General features: G+C 43.1%; 1 protein-coding gene across 3 annotated transcripts in view; it reads right to left on the bottom strand.

The window, feature by feature from the left end:
- The window catches only part of IQGAP2 (IQ motif containing GTPase activating protein 2), a 286,377-nt gene that overhangs the window by 221,376 nt on the left and 41,749 nt on the right, over nucleotides 1-23,252 (bottom strand). For all 3 annotated transcript variants that reach the window (XM_060295905.1, XM_030846123.2, XM_060295906.1), the window contains exon 2: nucleotides 17,122-17,221. In XM_060295905.1, coding sequence (XP_060151888.1) covers nucleotides 17,122-17,221 — 100 coding nt within the window. The remainder of the gene's footprint in view (nucleotides 1-17,121; nucleotides 17,222-23,252) is intronic.

Here is a 23,252-nt window from a genome sequence, read left to right as displayed (position 1 = left end):
TTTTATATATACTTGGGTTAAATAAAATAAAGTAAAGTTACTTTCACCTGTTTCTGTCAATTTTTTAATGCGGCTGCTAGAAACCCTGCCACTCCTGCACCCCTCCCCCTTCCAGCCCCAACTGAGCCTGCTTCCCCTTTGTTCTGCCTATATCCAGCCTGGCAGGCACATCAGGAATAAGACAGGAACGCTCCAACTAGTCCTTATTTCATCTATCAGTTTCTCAAAACCAACACACGGCTCCGCACCACACAAATGAATGTATGTTATTGTCTGACATAGCTGCTAGACTTCTGAGCATGCCCATCTATCATTTATGTTTGCTGAACCTTTGCTAATTCATCCTCGAGTCTGCCCCGTTGGTGCGTTTTAGACTGTAGGCAGCGCTGATCCACAAAAAGCCTATTTCGATCCATTTGTGCAGAATGCATTGGTAGGAGTTGGGGGGGGGCTCTATCTACACAGAGGGCCTTTAAAACTCCCATTCCATTATCTCACGCGCACAGCAGCCACTAGAAAAACCGCCCCATGGAAATGGAAGGGTGAGCAGAGCAGCTCGCAGTCCTAGAGAATCCAGAACTGTGAGCGGTGTGGCACGTGCACCACTGAACATCTGTGGATAACAGAGTGTATATCGCACATGAGTGCCACCATTTGGGGACCACCATCTCCACAATAAAATGCCCAAGCACGGTCAGCTAGTCTGTGTTCCCCAAAGGGACCCATACAATTCAGAAGTGAAAATCATCAATTACCAGCAAGAGCTATTTAATGGAGAGAATCAGCACCCCTCACAAGGCTCCTCTACGCCAAATCACACTGGATAAGAATCCCAGCGTGGGACTCCTGAGATGACTACATCATTCACACAGGTAAACCAACCTCACCCGCGCTGTGTCAGGCCCTGTACAAAGCACTAGGGCTACCGAGAGTAAGAACATCTTCCTCAAGGAGCTTCCCGATGGCTAGCAGAGGACAACAGGTGGTAAAAGTCACCATCAACTATAATGAGTGCAATGGGAGCAGAACAAGGACCCAAGGCAAAACCCAGGAGGGAATGACTCACCACAGGAAGGTCTCCAAAGGGTCAGACAGCCTAAGGAGGTACCCATCGACTCCATGGGTACTACAGAGCCAGGAAAGGTTTTAAGCAGGAAAGACTTCATCAGACATGACTTCCTGGCTTCTCCCTAATCATATTAATACAATAAGCTGTAGATGCGATCTACACAAAGAAGATCAGTGTTCTTCATCCAAGAGATGCCCATAGTTACCAAACCAGGCTCAAGATATGTGTAAGCACGTTGGTCCAGCTGCAGGGTGAACCCTGCTCGTGTCATGAGACAAACACAGTGCATCACCATCAGCATTTTCTGAACAAATGCATTAGAACAGAACAGTAAATGTCAGGGTGTGTTGTATATACCAATGGTTAAGTGTTGCTCTGTGAGTCTCTGTTGTTTAGTTAGACAGACATGCACACTTCTGCCCATCATCTCACACGGGTATCTGGGGTCATGATGTAAAACTGTTTTACTCCGGGTCACAAGGTGTTAAAGTCATTTCTTCAAGTGTATGTCACAAGTAGTGAATTATTAATAAATCAGTAACAGAGGATCTCTAATGGGCCCCTACCATAGTTAGATAAATCGGAACTTGTTTTTGTATTGGTTTCAGTCTCCTGCTTAATGCCAACAGAAATGCTGACCCATAAGCACTATTTCAGGTAAGTCATTTGTCTCACTGAGTCCTACGAAGCAGTCCTCTTTATACACACCCCCCTAATCTACTCTAATCTAATTTATACACACTCCTTTGGATGTGTCTCTGGAACTCTTGACCTGCTATAAAAATGTAATTCTCCTCTAGTCTCAACTTTTTGTTTACACTTTCCCCACCTACTTGTTTTAATGGCAATCTGGCTTTTCCTTCACAACACCACTTCTCATAAACCAGGGATGATGCTTCCCCAAATTTCCTTAACTCGCAGGACCAAAGAAGGGAGGGCCATTCATCACCATCCCCATTGAACTTTCCTCCAGGCCATGTCCTATCACCTCCATTCCAAGATCTCTCCCCGCACCTCACTCCTGTCTCATGCCCCAACCTTGTCACTCTTCTCTATCCTGATCCACGACTTTCCTTTCTTGCCATAATCACTGTGTACCTCCCATGCCCACCTCCGTTTGGAGGCTTCAAGAAGGTGGATGAGGGCTTCCCTGGTGGCACAGTTGTTAAGAATCTGCCTGCCAATGCAGGAGACACGGGTTCGAGCCCTGGTCTGGGAAGATCCCACATGCCGCAGAGCAACTAAGCCCATGCACCACAACTACTGAGCCTGTGCTCTAGAGCCCGCGAGCCACAACTACTGAGCCCATGTGCCACAACTACTGAAGCCTACGTGCCTAGAGCCCGTGCTCCACAGCAAGAGAAGCCACCGCAATGAGAAGCCTGCGCCCTGAAACGAAGACCCCAACACAGCCAAAAATAAAAACAACTTAATTAATTTAAAAAAAAAAAAAAAGGTGGACGATCTTGGGAATACCCAAAAGCACAGTTCAGAGATTTCCTCCTCCACCTAAAGATTTCACCTCCATTCTACTCACACTGCACACAAGCCCCACCACACCTTGGACCTTATCACTACCCAGAAATACTCCACCTTTAAGATCTAGGCTTCCAAACCTCTGGCCGTAGCTTTCTGTTTACCTACTTCTCCACTTCCTTATTCTTTTAGGTCCTGCCCTTCATCCTCATCAGAGCTGGTTCCTTGACTCTTGCTACTGCCCTCCATCTTACCCATACTGGCTTCATGAGCCTCCTTGTTGAATTGGGACCTCAAGGCCACCCAATGTCAATGATGCTCACACGAACACCCTGGGGTCCCTGTTTCTTTCTTTCTTTTTTTGGGGGGGGGGAGGGGCCATACCTCATAGCATGCAGGATCTTAGTTCCCTGACCAGGGATCGAACCCATGTCCCCTGCAACGGAAGCACAGAGTCCTAAGCACTGGACCGCCAAGGAAGTCCCTGGGGTCCCTGTTTCTGACTTTCTTAGAACCAACATGCCAATCCCTGAGCTTAGTTACCCCGTTCATCTTCTCTCAGCTTGGAAAAATTCACAGGAACATGCTGATTGGCTCTATGAGGAAAACTGAGAACGTTAGTTGCCTCTTCAAAACTGCCCAAGCTTTCAATCCAACCCTGGCTGAGGCACGATCACTTTCTCTACAGCAGCTGTTTTCATTTCTCCATTCTCCTATCCTTCTCCTTCTTATATCAGCAGATGACTCCCCTCAATACCCTTCTTCCTTCCATCTCATCACAGAGGAAGAGATGTCCATGTTCTTTGCATCTGAGCAGGGGCGGGAAAGCTGGAGCTGCTGAGGCAGCATCACTCAGAGATGAGAGCATAATTCTCAAACCTCAGTGTGCATCAACCTTTACCTGAGTGATTTGGTTTTTTTAATCTGTGGTGGAGAATTTTTATTTGTTTATTTATTTATTGAAGGATAGTTGACTTACAATGTTTCAGGTGTACCGCACAGTGATTCAGTTATATATACATACATATGTATGTACATATATTCTTTTTCAGATTCTTTTCCATTACAGGTTACCTGAATGATTTGTTAAAATGCAGACTCCAGGGCCCTAGAGACGGATTTGCAGGGTCTGGAGCAAACCCCAGAAGCCCGTGACCCTTATGCAGGTGGCAACTGAATTTGAGAATCACTGTTCAAAGTCATCCTCTCACTCAGATGATGGAGCTGCCTCAACTTTTGCCCTGTGAAGTACCAGAGACAGGAACAGCTGGATATTACAAATTATTTGAAGAAAAAAAAAAAAATCAATGAACATTTAAGCCAAGCAAGACTGAATGAGGAAAGTATGGAAATGACAAGAACTGTGAATTCTTTTTTTTTTTAAGAACTGTGAATTCTTGAATTCTTACTCTAGCACCTAAATGGGTTCAAATTTCTTAGCAAAAATGAAAGCTATATGACAAAAATGTACAAATGGCTAACTCCCCCACCCTAAGAATTCAATGTTTCACTAAAAGCAAACAAACTGAATTTACCAAACAATAAGCTTATATTCATTTTTATTTCTGTGTATCTTCACCACTGAGCTTTCTACTAATACTTTTCCTGATCAGCATGACTTAGAATCATGGGAGAAAAGAGTTGTCAACAGCCAGGAGACCTTTATCCTAATCCCAAATCTGCCACTAACTCTACCATTGAATGAAGTTGATGAACTTCTCTGTGCCTCAGTGTCCCCATATACAAAATAAGGATTTGCACTCTTAGAGGAAAACAAAAATGTTCAGACCAAAAAGCCAGTGGAAGACCGTCCTACAAATGCGACACAAGAGAAAAATCACTGTGTAACAAGCTTGTACCAATATTGTCCTCCAGCAGCCTTGCTTGGAGTCCCTCTATGCCTTGAATGATGACACTGTTCTATGACTTTTAAGCATCACAGCATGAGGCAGCATCTGGTGGGGAGATTCATACAGGAAGGAAGAGACCTCAGCAGTGTTTGCTCTTCATACCTTTTGATGTTTCAACAAAAAAGCAAAGCATTCTTTCAAACCAGCCACAACAGTGGCAGAACCAAAAAGACAAGCGATGAGTTGCATGTAGAATCCAGTCACAACCCAGAAGAAAGATGCACCAGAACTATCGCGTGTGAGAAGAGAATAAAATCCACATCACTGAAAAGTGCAAATTCCTACTAAAACTTTAAGAAGACTGATAGAAAAGAGACAGAGAGAAGAAAGGGAGGGAGGCAGAATACAAGGTAAATTCTTCCCAGAACAAACTATTAGTAGTAGTCACAGTTAAAACAAAACCAAACAAGTAAGCACCAGAAAAAGGAAAAAAAGAGCCAGAAAAAGAGAAACAGAAAGACAATGTATGGCTATATTTTGTTAATTCTACCAAAACTCAAGAACTGAGAACTGATCAAGAATGAGAACAATGCTGTGCGGCGTGACCAAAAATGAAAAAAAGAAAAGAAAAGAAAAAAAAAGAATGAGAACAAAGCTAGTCCACATAGAACCTAGAAACCAAGACCACCCAAACCAAGGTTTTGATCTTAAGACATGATCAAAACACATGAAGAAATAAAGAAGTCAGACAGTGTTAGCCTTTAAGCACACAGGTTTTGAAGTCAGACGGGCAGAGTTGGAATACAGTTTATGTTGCCAGTTAACCGTGACCTTAGAAAAATTACTTAAGTTTTTCCAGGACTCGGTTTCTCCACCTATAAAATGGGGATAACCCCGTGTAAGTTGACTGCTCCAGGAACCACGCCTGGTGACTGGACACTCAGTGTGATAACCCCTGTAGTAAAGAATGTTTGAGACCATGGAAAATTCCAAACACCTCCCAGCTCTCCAGCTTCAAAAAGCCTGAGAAACAAATGTGAACTCTGGGATCAAGTGTCAGTTGCTCAACTTCCCCTTGGCTGGAAAAGATTCATATTGATTATTTGTATTTAAAAATATCAGCGCTCTGAGAAGTTATGCTTTCATCTGTCAGATCATACCTGACTGGCACTTATCCAACACAAACCCAAGGTTAGAACTCAAAACCTGTGAAATTAAAAACAAAAGTCTCCCAACTCTGTGTCCCAACCCCAGGATTGGCTGATAATCTCTCTGAGTCTAGATCTGCCCCAAGGCATTTGACCTCCCAGTGTCCTCTGTTCCCTAAATCCACTCCCTTGTCAAACCCTATGGCTTCTCCCTTTATAACCTTAATGTCTGTGCCTCCCACTCCTGCTCCACAATCCCTGGTCACTGCCCAGCTGGATGGCAGCCCCTGAGGCTCCAGCCACAAGCACCACACCCCAGCAGGCAGGGCTGGCTGGTACCCTGTCTCCTCTGGTTCCACTGAGACAGCCTACTGAGCCTCACCCTTGCCCAGGCTACGCCCCACAACCTTCTTCTCACAGGTTACTGCCTCTCCCTACCATTGGGATGTGCCTTGCTGGGTCGAGCCCTGACTGCCAAGAAAGATCCTGTGTCTCTCTGGCCTATGACTCCCGAGGCCAGCCGGTTAGAAGGCAGCCCCAAACAGACCAGTCCTCAGCGGCAGGCCCTCCCCTTGGAGGAGCCAGACCCTGAGAAGGGCCCCTGCTCTCAACTCAGCTGCGCCCCCTGCCCCACCAGCCTGCCAGCAGCTGCATGGAGCAACCCCACCCTTCATCTTGTCCCCCTGGACGGCAGAAGTGAGGGCAGAGTCAGGGAGAGAACAAGGAAGAAGGGGGAAATGAAGAATCACCATAGAAACATGAAAGCTATTTATGGTTTGAAAATGCAGTTAGGAATTCCTTAAAACTTCATTAACGTTCTGTATAGAGCAGCAACGTGTCTCTCAATAAGTGGATTACCAAGAAAGGTATTTCCCTCCCAATTCCAAATTTCTATTAGCATTGCGTATGAACACAGCCATGGGCAGCATCCTTGGGAATAAAGACAGTGAGGTCCAAAAGTGCAGAGGAAATCCAGAGGATTCTCTAAAGCATTCTCCAGTCCATAGATTCTTTTTCTTAAAGTATGTAATCATAAATACTCAGAGTTAAGCAATCCCACACGCCAGGCTCTCCCTCGCTTAAACATTTGTAACGTTTCTCCTTTCAGAGCTGATTCTCTAACTCACTACTGGTAAGGCCAGAGCTTGAAGCTTGATCTAATCAATGAGGTGTCCTTTTGGTATCTGAGTTGTAAGCATTGACACAAAAGGAATCACACCCGTGTTTTGTTTCCTTTCCAGGGCACATACAAAACTGTCCCAGACTCGCTAATACAAAGAACAGCTTGGCTCACATAAAGGGCTCTTTGAAGATAATATTTCTAAACAAGCCCATCACCAAGGGAAGGCTTTTTCGCTTTGTTTATTTTCAGAGGTAAGACAGAAAAAGTAAGCACAGCAAAAGATTTGTATGCATTTTCTCTTTCCTTAAAAAAAGGAATATTATATTTCAGGAACTTTCCTTGGGAAACACAATAGCAACCCCATTCATAACTATTTGCTCAACTGCAATTTGCAAACTCCCTCTCCATTTCTTGCCAAGATTCCCTCTCCCATTCCCTGACCTTCATAACAGCTCCAGCTGGATTTCCTTCCTCAATCCCCAAAGAGAACCCACTATCTTCAATTTTGCACAGTTGTCCTAAAAAACTGAAGAACTGAAGTTCTTAAAATAGACTTATTTTCGTTATTTAAATATATTTTGCAGAGATTAATATGAAATCTACTCAGCAGTATTAATTCTTTTGGAAAGGCAACTCCTTTCATTTAAAGAGCGAGATTTCCGGCATCAGAGAGAATTTTCAAAGTCCATATAAATAGCAGACTTGTCTGCCTCATTTCAGCAAAATTCACACTGCAAAGAAGATATCAAGTTAGCTTTCTGGGCCTACCTGAAAAGAAAACTTAATCCATTTAGTATTATTTAATATGGTAGAGGAAGGAACAACTTAGTTTAAAATGGCTCACAATTCAAAAACATCAAGGCATAAATAACCTTAGTACCATCACCATTTAGACCAAGTCATCATCTAATTCCTGGTTTGGTTTCCGACGGTAATAAAGTCTATTCCCCTCACCCCCCCAAACACACACAAACTGCCCCTTTCTGGGGTCAATTTCAAAGGCTATGTACACACCCTGTAGAAGGCAGCTTCTAAGGTGGCCCTCAGTGATCCTCACCTTCTTGAATTCATCCCTTTGTGTAGTCCTTTCCCCTTGAACACAAGACAGATTTAGTAACTTGATTCTAATGAATAAAACACAGCAAACTACGGGATGTCATTTTTGAGAACTTGAGGCTACAAGAAGACAGGCTTCTGCTGTACGTGCCCTTTCTTGCTCTCAGGCTCGCTCACCCTGATGAAAGCCAGCTGCCACGGTGTGAGCTGCCCTAGGGAGGGCCCATATGTCAAAGGAAGTCTCTGGCCAACTGCCGAGGAGGACTAGGTCCTCAGTCCCAAAGTCTAGCTGCCAACACCAAGTGACCTTCCGGAAGCAGATCTGTCCTGCCTGAATCTCGAGAGGACCACAGGTTTGTGAGAGACCCAGAACCAGGGGACCCAGGAAGCTCTGCACAGATTCCTGACCCTCAGAAGGGAGATCGGCTCAGTGCTTTGTGACCACCTAGAGGGGTGGGATAGGGAGGGTGGGAGGGAGACACAAGAGGGAGGAGACATGGGGATATATGTATAAGTACAGCTGATTCACTTTGTTATACAGCAGAAACTAACACACCATTGTAAAGCAATTATACTCCAATGAAGATGTTAAAAAAAATAAAACAAAAACAAAGAAAAATAAAACAAACCAACCAAAAATTTGTCGCTTAAGTCACTAAGTTTGAGAGTAAACACAGTCATGGATAACGAATACAGATGCCAGACATCCTCTGCCCTCCTGCCACCATTATGATTAGCTCTCCATGACATCATCTAAACCCTTTAGCCTGTAGAGAAACACACCTCCTGGGGTGAAGAGCCACTCTGTAAAGTAGTTATCTCTCTTTTTTGAGATATGCCCTAAAAATATGTGTTTTTCATTTTTCCTTCATTGCCATTAATATTAGTGTTTGGGACTTAATTAAGAAGGCTTTATACACAGACTTCATCATTTTATAAACTGTGAGCAATCATTTCAGCCACAGTCATTTTAATACACAAGCTACCTCTTCCTCTCTTCATTCATTGAAAAATGCTCTATACTCTTTTCTGGGTATCTTCTAGTTTACTGTAGTGGCATTAAGTTGTCTAGAATCACTAGACAGTGGGTCAGTGGGTCACATCTGACTATAATATAGAATCTTCCATCAAGACAAATATCAAATTTGACCTCCAGGCTGACAGTCTAACCAAATCATCTAGAATCCTGTCTACCATGAATCTAACTCATATCTTACTTGTTACCTCCAGGAGAACTAAAACATACAAGAAGCAGAATACAATCAATCCTCATTAGTAACAAAAATTCAATGCTGGGCATTAAGTAATTCATTCAAATACAGGGGAGACACGATGTCACGGATACCTTATAATTGGGGTATTTGACCCAGATGGTGATGTCAGAGAAGGATTCCCTGAAAAAAGTGAGCTTCCATCTGAAGACAGAGCAGAGTCTCACTCAATAACGAGGAAAAGGAAGCAGCACATGCAAACATCCCGTGTAGGAGAAAACATGGAAATGAAAAGGGGTCAACGTGGCTGGAAGATAGAGCAATAGGGAACGGGGCACATGATGAAACTGGAGAGGCTGGAATGACTGGACTATGCGGAACCTATGAGTCCCTTAAGCAGTTCGGTTTTTATCCTGAGTATTGAGAAACCACTGGAAGATTTTGAACCGATCAGAATTTTGAAAAGATTCATCTGATAAAGGATTGAAGCAACCAGAGGTGTGGGGAAACCAGTTAGAGACCACTATAGCAATCTAGCAAGTGCTGTTGGAAGCCTGCAGTAGGTTGATGCTGGAATAGAGACGTGAATACACGAGAGAGATTTAGGAGGATGGTGGGTCAGATACAGGGAGATACCCATGCACACACATACAGAGAGATTAATAAAGCAAATAAAAGTGAAGGAAGGAGTTTTAAACTCATGAGGAAAAGCTTTAACCTCATAGCAGTGAGCTTTTTTGAACACAGAATTATTAGCTGTTTGGTCTCCATCTCCAAAAGTGACCCTATTGTGCCTGTTTCCACACGGTGGATGCTCACAAAAAAATTGGTAAAAGGTGTTTAGACATCTCATGTATGTTTGGAGGACCTTCCATATGCACTTTATCTGCTAAACACCATTTAATCATATTCAACAGCTTTACTAAGGACCTCTCCAAGCCAAGCTGAGCAAAGGAACTTTTCTTTAATAACAGCTTTAATGAGATATATAGACAACTGACTCTTTCAAGCGTACAATTCAGTGGTTTTTAGTATACTCAGAGAGTTGTGCAATCATCACCATAATCAGTTTTAGAAGATTTTGGTCCCAGCAAAAAGAAACTCATACCATGAGCATCGCTCCCCAACCCCCCAATCCCACCAGCCCTAGGCAACCACAAATCTACTTTCTGTCTCTATGGATTTGCCTATTCTGGGCATTTCATATAAATGGAATCATAACAATATGTGTGGCCTTTTGTGTCTAGCTTCCTTCATTCAGCATATTTTCAAGGTCCACCCATGTTGTAAGGATGTATCAGTACTTCATCCTTTGTTTTTTAAGATTATTTTTTTTAGAGCAGTTTTAGGTTCACAACAAAATTGAGGGGAAGGTACTGAGGCTTCCCATATACCCCCTGCCCCCAAAGACATGCACAGTCTCTCCCATTAGCAACATCCCCCGCCACTGTGGAACATTTATTTTAACTGATGAACCTACATTGACGTATCAATCACCCAAAGTCCACAGTTACATTACAGTTCACTCTTGTTTCTATATATTCTATGGGTTTGGACAAATATATCATGGCATTTATCTATCACTGTGGTATCTTACAGAGTATTCTTATTGCCCTAAAGAATTCTCTGTGCCTCTATACTCATCCATCTCCCCACAACCACTGATATTTTTACTGTCTCCACACTTCTACCTTTTCCAGAATACCAAATACTTGGAATCATAATAATATGTAGCTTTTTCAGATAGGCTCTTTTCACATCATAATATGAATTTAAGGTTCCTCTGTGGCTTTTTATGGCTTGATAGTTTATTTCTTTTTAGTGCTGAATAATATTCCATTGTCTGGATGTATCAAAGTTCATTTATTCATTCATCTACTGAAGGACCTCTTGATTGCTTCCAAGTTTGGGCTGTTATGAAAAAAGTTTCTATAAACATCCATATGTAGCTTTGTGTGTGGACATAGCCTTCACTCCACTGGGTAAATAGAAGGAGCACAATTGCTGGGTCATAGGTAAGAATGTGTTTAATTTTGTAAGAAACTGTAGAACTATATCCCAACTATGTACAATTTTGCATTTCCACAAGCAACAAATGAGAGTTCCTGTTGCTCCACATCCTCGGCAGCATTTGGTGTTGTCAGTGTTCAGATTTTGGCCATTCTGGTGGGCGTGTAGTGGTGTTTTGTTGTTGTTTTATTTTGCATTTCCCTGATGACCTATGATGTGGAGCATCTCTTCCTATGCTTATTTGCCATCTATATATCTTCTTTGGTGAGGTGTCTGTTAAGGTCTTTGGCCCATATATTAATCAGGTTGTTTTCTGACTGTTGGGTCTTAAGAGTTCTTTATGTATCTTGGATAACATTCCTTTATCAGTGTGTCTTTTGCAAATACTTTCTCCCAGTCAGTGGCTTCTCTTCTCGTTCTCTTGACATTGTCTATTGCAGAGCAGAAACTTTTAAATGTAATGAAGTCCAGCTCACCAATTCTTTCTTTCATGGATCATGACATTGGTGCTATATCTTAAAAGCCATTGCCAGGGACTTCCCTGGTGGTCCAGTGGGTAAGACTCCATGCTCCCAATGCAGGGGGCCAGGGTTCAATCCCTGGTCGGGGACCTAGATCCTACATTCATGCTGCAACTAAAAGTTCTCATGCTGCAACTAAAAGTTCACGTGCCACAACTAAAGATCCCACACGTCACAACTAAGACCCTGTGCAGCATGCATGCATAAATGAATGACTATAAATAAATAAATAAAGCCATTGCCATACTCAAGTTCATCTAGGGTTTTCTCCTTTATCATTAGCCTCTGGGAGTTTTATAGTTTTGAATTTTACATGTTGATCTGATCCATTTGAGTCAATTTTTGTGAAGGGTGTAAAGTCTGTGTCGCGATTTCATTGCCTGCATGTGGATGCCCAGTTGTTCCAGCACCATTTGTTGAAAAAGACCATCTTTGCTCCACTGTATTGCTTTGCTCCTTTGTCAAAGTTCAACTGACTGTATCTACAGGGGTCTACTTCTATGCTCTCTATTGTGTCCCACTGATCTATTTGTCCATTTTTTCACCAGTACCACACTGTCTTGATTACTGTAGCTTTATATTAAGTTTGAAGTCAGGTAGTGTCATTCCTCCAACTTTGTTCTCCTTCAATATTGTGTTGGCTATTCTAGGTCTTTTGCTTCTCCATATAAACTTTAAAATCCAGTTGTTGATATCCACAAAATAACTTTCTGGAATTTTGACTGGGATTGCATTGAGGCTATAGATCAAGCTGGGAAGAACTATCTTGACAATATTGAGTCTTCCTATCCATGAATATGGAATATCTGTTTATTTAGTTCTTTGATTTCACTCATCAGAGTTTTGTGGTTTTCCTCATATAGATCTTGTATACATTTTGTTAAATTTATACCTAAGTATTTCATTTTGGGGGATGCTAATGTAAATGGTAATGTATTTTACTTTTAAATTCCACTTGTTCATTGCTGGTACATAAGAAAGCAATGGACTTGTATGTTAACCTTGTATCCTGCAAGCATGTTATAATTGCTTATTAGTTCCAGGATTTTTTTTTTTATTCTTTCAGGTTTTCTATATTGCCAATCATGTCATCTGCAAACAAAGATTTTATCTTCCTTTCCAATCTGTATATCATCTATTTCCCTTTCTTGTTTTATTGCATTAGCTAAAACTTCCACTATAATATTGAAAAGGAGCGATGAGGGGGAATACCTTTGGCTTGTACCTGATCTTAGTGAGAAAGTTTCAAGTTTCTCACCAGAAAGTATGATGTTAGCTGTAGGGTTTTTGTAAATAGTCTTTCTCAAGTTCAGGATGTTTCCCTATATTCCTACTTTACTAAGAATTGTTATCATGAATAGGTACTGAATTTTGTCAAATGCTTTTTCTGCATCTAATGATATAATCATATGATTTTTTCTTATTTAGACTGTTGCTGTGATGAAGCACATTAACTGATTTTCAAATGTTGAACCAGCCTTGCAAACCTGGGATAAATTCCACTTGGTTGTGATTTATATAGTTCTTTTTATACACTGTTAAATCTGATTTGCTAATACATTTTTATAGCTGAATAATGTTTCATTATATGGATATATCACACACTGTTTATCTATTCATCAGTAGACGGACATTTGAGTTGTTTCCACTTTTTGCTCTAATGAATAACACTTCAATGAACATTTGTGTGCAGGTTTTTGTGTGGACATAGGTTTTCAATTTTCTTGAGGATATACCTAGTGGTGGAATTGTTGGATCATATAGTAACTCTGTATTTAATTTTTTGAGGAGCTACCAGACTGTTTTACAAAGTAGCTCCACCATTTTACAATCCAACCAGCAATGTACAAGGGTTCCAATCTCTCTACATCCTTAAAAACACTTGTGATTGTCATTCTGTTTGATTACAGCTATCCTAGCATGAAACGGTATCTCATTGTGGTTTTGATTTGCATTTCCCTAATGACTGATGTTAAGTATCCTCTCCTGTTCTTATGGTTCATTTGTGTATCTTATTTGGAAAAATGTCTATTCAGAAACTTTGCCCTTTTTTTTTTTTTTTTCAGTACGCGGGCTTCTCACCGTTGTGGAGCACAGGCTCCGGACGCACAGGCTCAGCGGCCATGGCTCACGGGCCCAGCTGCTCCACGGCATGTGGGATCTTCCCGGACTGGGGCACGAACCCGTGTCCCCTGCATCGGCAGGCGGACTCTCAACCATTGCGCCACCAGGGAAGCCCTGCCCATTTTTAAATTAGGCTATTTACTTTTTATGGTGTGCTGTAAGAGTTCTTTATATATTCTGAATACAAGTCTCTTATCAAATATATGATTTGCCAATATTTTCCCCCATTCCATGAGTTGTCTTTTCAATTTCTTGATGACATCTCTTTGAATAAAAAAGGTTTAATTTTCATGATGTCTAATTTATCTAGTTTTCTTTTTTTGGCTTGTGCCTTTGGTGTCAAGTCTCAAAACCACTGCCTAACCCAAGGTCACAAAGATTTACTGCTGTGTTTTCTTCTAAGAGATTTACAGTTGTGGTTCACACCTTTAGATTAACAAAACCATTTTAGGATAATTTTTGTATATGGTATGAGGTAGGGATCCAAATTCATTTTTATGCATGTATATATCCAGTTGTCTCAGCATCATTTGTTGAAAAGACTGTTTTTCTTCCCCCACTGAATTGTCTTGATTGAATGATTTTTAGATTAAACTAAGCTTGCATTGCTGGGATAAATCCCCCTTGATGGTATACAATCCTTTTTAGATGTCGCTGAACTCAGTTTGAGTTTGTTGAGGATTTTTGTATTTGTATTCATAAGGGATACTGGTCTGTAGTTTTCTTGAGGTAGCTTTAGTTTTGGTATCAGAGTAATACTGGTCTCAACAGAATGAGTTAGGAAGTGTTCTCTCCCCTTACACTTTTTGGAAGAGCGGGAAGGTTTCTGAGTATTGACTCAATCTTTTTTACTTGTTTTACATCTATTCAGTTTTTTAAATTTCTTCTTCAGTCAGTTTTAGTAGTTTGTGTCTTTCTAGGTATCTGTATATTTCATCTAGGTTAACTAATCTGTTGACATATCACTGTTCATAGCATTCCGTCAACATCCTTTTTATTTCTATAGTGTTGGTAGTGATATCCTCCTCTGAATGAAGCAACTTTTAAATGGTCTGAGATTAATGATCACAGAATCTTGAAAGTAATAAAACCAAACTTAAAGATACACTGGACTCTTACAACTCTGAATTTTGAGTTACAGGACATATAGGCTAGGTATCCTTCCAGTTCTCACCCTTGGAAAGAAAAAATAGAGGCACAAAGACAGACCCAATACATCTCTACTTGAAATGCACCAAAGTCAGTTCAACTGAAATAAATAAGAAACAGTTCCTAGCTAAACTTTCACATTCTAAGTGTACCATTCAGTAGAAATTCAATATTCTAAGGCAACTACACTCACATGAACACACACGTGCATGCACTATAATAAACCCGGTATGATAAATTCCTAAGGCATTAACATTGTAAAAGGATCAGGCAATAAACCCTTTCAAATAAATAACTTTTTGAATACTAACTCACCCCTTCATTTATTTCCTGAGTTCAGGACCATCGAATTCTGTACACTATGCTTTCTGAAATCATAGCAAACATATCTTTTAATAGCCACATAATTTTTACATATTCCATAACCAAAAAACAGCTTCCCTAGGCTTCCCTGGTAGCGCAGTGGTTGAGAGTCTGCCTGCCGATGCAGGGGACACGGGTTCGTGCCCCGGTCCGGGAAGATCCCACATGCTGCGGAGTGGCTAGGCCGGTGAGCCGTGACCGCTGAGCCTGCGCGTCCGGAGCCTGCGCTCCACAACGGGAGAGGCCACAACAGTGAGAGGCCCGCGTATCACAAAAAAAAAAAAACAGCTTCCCTGAAAGTCATAATAAGTGTTCAGGTATTAATAAAAGATTCATAAATACATATTACATCTAATCTCTCCTTGTAAGATAAATTTATGAAAACCATCCTAGAGGAAAAGCTGTGTATTTTACAATCTATTCTTTCAACAAAACTATTCCTAAGGAAGCTTTCTTCAAAGAACTTGGACTAATTGTTACGTTGATTTTTTTCTTTAAACTTTGTCTTTTAAAAAAATAATTAATTAATTAATTTATTTATTTTTGGCTGCATTGGGTCTTTGTTGCTGTGCGCTGGCTTTCTCTAGTTGTGGCGAGCGGGGGCCACTCTTCGTTGCGGTGCGCAGGCTTCTCACTGCGGTGGCTTCTCTTGTGGAGCACGGGGTCTAGGTGCGCGGGCTTAATAGTTGTGGCACGTGGGCTCAGTAGTTGTGGCTCATGGGCTCTAGAGCACAGGCTCAGTAGTTGCGGTGCACGGGCTTAGTTGCTCCACGGCATGTGGGATCTTCCCGGACTAGGGCTGGAACCCGTGTCTCCTGCATTGGCAGGTGGATTCCCAACCACTGTGCCACCAGGGAAGTCCAGCATGTTTATTTTGAATGTCTGTGAATCCCTCTCCCTATCTAACTTTAGCCACAATTTGACTAAAAGCATGTTTTTAATAATCTTAGACTGACAGTGAGTCTTCAGTGACTTGCAACCTAACTGTCAACTTCCAGACACATTAAATAACCTTAAAACCTGAGCCTTTAGAGCTTAGAGCTACACGGCTCTGTTAAAACATTAAACAACCTTGGAAAACCCCCTTTTAAGCAATTTTGAGGCCCAATTAGTGCATGTGTCACTGAATGTTCTTCTACAAAACAGTGATTAGAAACCTCATTCTTCTAGCTCTGTAGGTAGCTATTTATCAGTGATCAGAGATAATTACCACCAATGACCATTAACTCAATGTTTATTTTCTACAGAGATGAGAGAGCTGGAACATATCTGTCCATGAAACAATACTGTTGCTTGATCACAGCACAAAGCATTAAATCAGAATCTAACCCATGGCATATGGGCACTGCATTATGCACCCAGCAAAGGACAAAGTTCTGATTCCCCTGATACCGAGGCCTAAGTGCAAATACTTTATCTTCACTTTCTCCTTGGAGAACCCAACATTGACTTGTAATCTAAAAAGTCTAAAAGAGTCAGTGTGATTTTAGAGACAACATATCCTAAGTGGTCACACACCCATGGGTTAAAAAGGAGATTGCTGTCATAAACCTACTCTCCAGCTTAGTGAACGATGGACTTCAGTCTGAAATGCTATTTTTCTACTGGGTATATAGGGATATATAATTATACATTAATTAATAAGAGTAGTAATAATTATAATCATTGGGGTAGAGTTGGGGAAAAGATATGAGGAGGCTGTGGAGGAAAAGGAAGTTGATTTAAGTCTCTGCTGCTTCCCCACATCCGTGCCAGAGAGATGAGAAATTCTGAAATAATCTGCAATTTGCCTAGAGATTTCCTAGGAGGCTCTAAGGAAGAAAAAGGAACAGTTGCCTCCCTAGTGCCTTCACCATGGCTGTGGTAGCAACTTTTTCTCAGTTCTGCCATTTACAAAACCCAGGTGGTTCTTCTCCCATTACCTTCCTACCAAAAAGGCTGCAGATGAGTTATTAAAAATACAGTACCCTAAAGCTCATCTCCAAGAGAAGGTGCGCAAATGGACTGAGTTTGAATCTTACCTTTTGGCTTCCTCCAGGTGGCACAAATATTCATACGCGATATTCTGCCGCCTCCTCTCATCCATCTCCTCTGCTGAGAGTCTTTCATCGTCCACAATAGCTAGAAATAGAGGATAACATCACATGACTTGATAAGGGCAGTGTTCATCAAATAATGAGACGACCAACTAGGAAAAACGCATATGTAGCTCAACACTGGATAATGAGAGATGGGGGTATTGACACATCAAGTACAGAAAGAGATTTGCTGTTGGACTTTACAATATTGTATTATTTCTAGCAGAAAATGCAATACTGAAGTATAAGTTGCCATTAAATAATAGAAGGAGAATAGCAATCAGATTTCACAGACATGATGCCACAGGATTTAGACAGCCTCAAGTCAATTAGAGGACGGTCTACCAGCAACAACTTCGCTCAACAAGCTTGTAGAATTGGTCCAATGGCTCAGCTTGGACCATCCTAGAAATTCTGGGGTTGAACAAAGAATCTACAAGGACCTGTGTTTTAACACTAGAGGGAATTAAGGTTTCTCATCCAACCCAAATCCTACTTTACAGATGACAAAGTCACTAAAATCCCTCCCTCGTTTATCTCTTGGTCTTTTTACAAGGCTAACTTTCCCTGGTCAACAGGTATCCTAAAGAAAAAAGCCATGGAGACAGCCAGTGAGCAGGGTCTCCGAGCCCACACCCTTTATTCCAACACAAGCCTAGTTTATAAACTGCCACGCTTCAGCCTTGCTTTTCTGTAGAGAGCACAGCTTCCCCGTTTCCTGATTGCATTTCCTCTGCCTGCGGGCTCAACAGTACCCCACAGCCGCCAACAGTCACATCAGCCAACTCTTAGCTGCCTATTTACACGACAACACTCCTCTCTCATGAAAAGGACCCCCTTTTCCTGTTCAGTCCTGAACTTTCATTCTGATGGTTGTAAAATGAATGTGGTTTCTCGTTTGTTAGATTACTCATCTAACGAAGACAATGTGTGCAGGCAGCAAGGCTGTGGTCACGAGGGGCAGGACCGTCCGTGTTTGCTCTTTTGTTCCCCAGCTGCCAGCGCCAGTCAGCCGTTCCATAAATGGGACCCCTGGTCCCAAGCAGAGGAGAAAAGGATGTGAAGGTCATCCATCCATCCCTAGGAAAGGCCAACCCCATGCCCTACTGAAGAGGAATCTGAAATATCAATCTGGCAGACAAAAGGAAGTAAGATCATATTTTGAACTCTTACTGGGCAAGTACAGTGCTCGACACTTAAGATCGAAAAATAGAAAGATTAAAGAACTCAAAAAGAAAGAACTCAAAAGAAAGATTTAATTTATGTCAATATAAAAAATGACGGAATACCGTAAGCATGGAAATATGTACTAGATGCTTATTTATTGAGCACTTACTTTCCTTCAAGGGTTAGGCAGCGTTTTCTATGCAGTGTTTCATTCAAGTCTTACAACTCTCCCTGAGGCAGGTGCATAATCTATCCCACTTTACCCTCTGAGCAAACAGGCTGAGAGGCCATTTGCCCAAGTGAAGAGCAGAAACATTAGAGCTAGAAGTATTTGGATGGGATGGAAAAAGCAAGTACAGAACTTTGGGAAATGTCTTTGTTTATGGGGGAGGAAGAAAAAGCAGCAGCAGGAGAGGCTGGAAGAGCGCTAGGACAGGCTGGTATACAACAAAAGCAGGGCCAAAGGAGCAGGAATTTCCACACGGATCACTATCCTTTCCCGATTCCTGCCCCGTCCGACGACTCCCAAGTTTCCTTGTGGCTCCATTCCTTAAAATGGGAGACCTCAGCCCACACCAATGACACCAAGAGGGCTCAACAAAGATCTGTATTTGTCAAAAGCACCTTTTTTAACAAATTGAATCTGATTTAACTTTAGAAGAGAGCTTTCAGATTTAGGAAACGTACTGAAGCTCTCGAACAACCCTCCTCTGCACCTCCACTTGGAGACCCCAGGCCTCTGACATCTCTCCCCTGGGCTCTTGCAACGGCCCTCAAACAGCCCCCCAGTCGCCACCCCTCCTCCACCCATTCTCCTCTCTGTCCCCAGAAGCATCTTTCTAACATACAGTCCTACTGATGCCATTCTTCCTCTCCAAACCTTCGATGGATCCCCACTTCTTATAGAACAAAGTTCAGGAAGAAAACACGTTCTCTCCCCACCCTTCCTGAAGCCTACAGTTCAGCCACCCTTCCTGGCAGCACTAGGTTCCAGGCCCAAACCACTCCCTTTTAAGTTTGAGTTCTTCTGCTCTCCACCACCTCTCTGTCTAGAAAGCCACTGTCCCGCCTGTGTGTGACATCTCTGCATCTTCTTGAGCAAACGTCTGTGGATCTCGAAATCAGAAACCATCCCCAGTCCTCAGCACCTTGGTTCACATTTCTATTCTATCACTCCTCGTGGAAGCCCCCACTGTAACTGGGTCACATCTCGCTCTCCAGACTGGGGATTCTTTAGAGGAAACGACTCTTTTGCTTCATCTTTTATGTGGTTCCTTGCACGGAGAGGGCACTCAAATATTTGCTCAACAATTATCTTCCAGGGAATCTTTAGTAAGTGCGCTAACCATCATCCTGCCATGAATATACTTCGAAATTCTTCTCATTCTGGGTTTTCTTAGATTCCCGGCATGCCCGCGTAGCACCAGCTCATCCTCCATCTCCATTGTTCCTAACAGTTAATCCCCAGGACCCCCCATGACTACCAGCTTCTCATTTTAATTTCAGTCTAAAGACCGCCTCCCATTTCTGACAGAATATTTCCATTTTATGGTACCTTCAGCATGTTAAAGCTTGAAAGCAATTGAAAACTCTCAGTCGGAGTCCACTTGGTCATTTTTGCCCTCCTCAGAGGTAAAGGTGGGGTCACTCTCACTGCCACCTTCCTTCCTGGCTGCTGCTTCCTTCCAGCCTCAACCAGCCTACCCAGTAGGAGGCGGAAGCACCAGCAGCGCTGGCCCCCAGGCCTCTGCCCCCCAACTGCCTCCACAAGCCATGCAGCATCCTACCAGCCCAGGGCTGCTGGGGGCTCTCAAACTCTGACATCACCCTGTCCAAAGAGAAGATCTGACTTAACGTTTGAATTAAAACACACTCTCCCCACAAAGTTTTATATTGCCACTGCAACGTTTTGGCCATAGCTGATGGAATTCTGTCTTGTTTTTTTATAAATTTATTTATTTAATTAATTTACTTATTTTTGGCTGCATTGGTTGCGTGCGGGCTTTCTCTAGTTGCGGCGAGCGGGGGCTACTCTTTGTTGCAGTGCGCAGGCTTCTCATTGTGGTGGCCCCTCTTGTTGCGGAGCACGGGCTCTAGGCGCGCAGGCTTCAGTAGTTGTGGCTTGCGGGCTTAGTTGCTCCGTGGCATGTGGGATCTTCCCGGACTAGGGCTTGAATCCGTGTCCCCTGCATTGGCAGGCAGATTCTTAACTACTGTGCCACCAGGGAAGCCCCTCTACCTATCTTTAAGGCTCAATCAAGGGCCACTTCCTTCCCAAAGTCTCCCCTGACTATTCCTGTTCACACTGTCCTCTCTCCTGGCACTGAAACCGGACAGGACCCTGTGGGAGCCTCCCGGGTACAAATCCTTTCCGGGTCCCCTGTTTCTTGTTTGCAGGAAAAAAATTTTAGCCTCCTAGACCTTCCCTGAGTACCAAAGGACAGACTCAAACAGTTACTAATCAGGGAAGGGAAGGAATGCAGAAACAAAGAAGGAGCAGTCAAGAAACTATAGTGCAGCGATGGGCAGGGTCCCGGTTCCTCCTCAAGGAACATATATAACAATATCTTTGAGTTCACTGAGCTCCACTCTACAGTCTGCGAGCCACAACTACTGAGCCCACGTGCCACAACTACTGAAGCCCTCATGCCTAGAGGCTGTGCTCCACAACAAGAGAAGCCACCGCAATGAGAAGCCCACGCACCGCAACGAAGAGTAGCCCCCGCTCGCCGCAACTAGAGAAAGCCTGCATGCAGCAACAGAGACCCAACGCAGCCAGAAACAATAAATAAAATAAATACATTAAAAAACGTATATATCTTTGAGTTCTTCTACAGGAACTAAGGCCCCCACCCAGGTGGAGGATGGTAACTTCAGGCTGAGCACAAGATTCCTAGAGCACCGCCCTGTTACCTCACCACCAGAAGAAGACAGCCACACACTCTGCAGCCCTCACCCCAAATTCTGCCTAGAAGAACTTCTCCCCGAAAACCATCAGAGAGTTTGGGGGTTGTGAGCACGAGCCACCTGTTTTCCTTGCTTGGTCCTGCAATAAACCTTTCTCTGCTCCAAACTCCCATGTTTACATTTCGGTTTGTCTGGCCTCACTGTGCGTGGGGCACACATACCTGCGTTTGGTACCAGTAACTCCTATACTGCTTCGTTTAACAGTAAACTCCTAGAAGACATATCTGTGTCCTCACGGTGTGCAGCACACTTCCCTGCACAGGCTGCATGCTCCATTCAAATATCTGATGAACAACTAATCTCTTATCAGGAAAGAGTAATACATGGGCTTTAAAGTATCTATGGGGGGTAGTTTTATTTGCCTATTTACACTGAATAAAGGACGTGGTCATGGATGGAGCAAATAACAGCGCCATTCTATAGACTTTACTTGACTCAGATTCAATTCACAGATTCTATGAGCCAGGCAGGAGTCAAAGTACCAGGGACGGGGCAGTGAACAAAACAAAAAATGTCTGCCCTCATGGGGCTTCTTTTTACACATCCCTTCCTTCCCTCCTGACCCGGCCCACTGGACCACATACCTGGCTACTGCCCTTGCGACCACACACACTTCAGTCTCCCTTTCCTTCCTTCATAATCCATTGTCAAAGCATAAGCCAAGGTTACGAGTGTGAGAATGTCTTAACCATGACAAAAGCAGATCCCTCTGGGCCACAGAGGTCGCCTGCAAATATTTCTGCATTACTCAATATTTACTAAGTAGCAACTTCTAGTAAGAGCCACTGGCACGGATGACACTGTCATTTAAAAAGCCATCACGGGGCCTCCCTGGTGGCGCAGTGGTTGAGAGTCCGCCTGCCGATGCAGGGGACACGGGTTCATGCCCCGGTCCGGGAAGATCCCACATGCCGCGGAGCGGCTGGGCCCGTGAGCCATGGCCGCTGGGCCTGCGCGTCCGGAGCCTGTGCTCCGCAACGGTGAGAGGCCGGCGTACCGCAAAAAAAAAAAAAAAAAAAAGCCATCACGGAGCTGATAAAAGAATACACTTAAGCATGACTTTATCGCCTATGAAGCACTCTTCCATGTTATTGTGTGCTTTTCCTCATCTCTCTGAAAGATAGGAACTAACTCTTTCTTACAATTGAGGAGAAGGGGGTCATGTAAAGGGGAAGGGACCGCCTACAGTTACTGCTGGGTCAATGGCAGAGCCAGGGCTGGAACTGAGGTCCCTCAGAACCTCAGCCCCTGCTCTTTGCCCAGCGCCATGCTGCTGCTGAATCTGAATGAGCTGCGGAAGGCGCTTGTCACTGCCAAGCCCAAGGGAAGATCACTGAAGTGCCTTCAGAGTTGCTTTTATTTTATTTTTTATTTTTATTTATTTATTTATTTTTTGCAGTACGCGGGCCTCTCACTATTGTGGCCCCTCCCGTTGCAGAGCACAGGCTCCGGACGCGCAGGCTCAGCGGCCATGGCTCACGGGTCCAGCCCCTCCGTGGCATGTGGGATCCTCCAGGACCGGGGCACGAACCCGCCTCCCCTGCATCGGCAGGCAGACTCTCAACCACTGCGCCACCAGAGAAGCCCGAGTTGCTTTTATTTTAAAGCAAATTGATTAACTGACACCTCCTCTAAAGTTCATCTTTACTTGCTGCCTTGAACCCTAAGAAACACGAGGACGTTCGTTGTGGAGAACAACTTCCTGAAGTATTAGCAACTCACAAAACACTTTTTGTTATGTTAGCTGACATTGGCTAAAAGATGGTACAGCAATCACATTCTGTGGAAATTGCATTATAGGGTTTATTCAGAGGTTTAAGGAACAGAATGAGTCTGTAGAAAAGGTTTTGAAATAGAACTATAAGGTTAGAGACAGAAGGAACCTAAGGAGATCATTTTTCAAAGGACACCCACAAAATCCACCGGGAAAATAGCCCAAG

The sequence above is a fragment of the Globicephala melas genome, chromosome 3, assembly GCF_963455315.2.
Source record: "Globicephala melas chromosome 3, mGloMel1.2, whole genome shotgun sequence".
Taxonomy (NCBI): Eukaryota; Metazoa; Chordata; class Mammalia; order Artiodactyla; family Delphinidae; genus Globicephala; species Globicephala melas.
The sequence above is the reverse complement of the archived record's forward strand: the minus strand, read 5'-3'. Positions and strand labels throughout refer to the sequence as shown.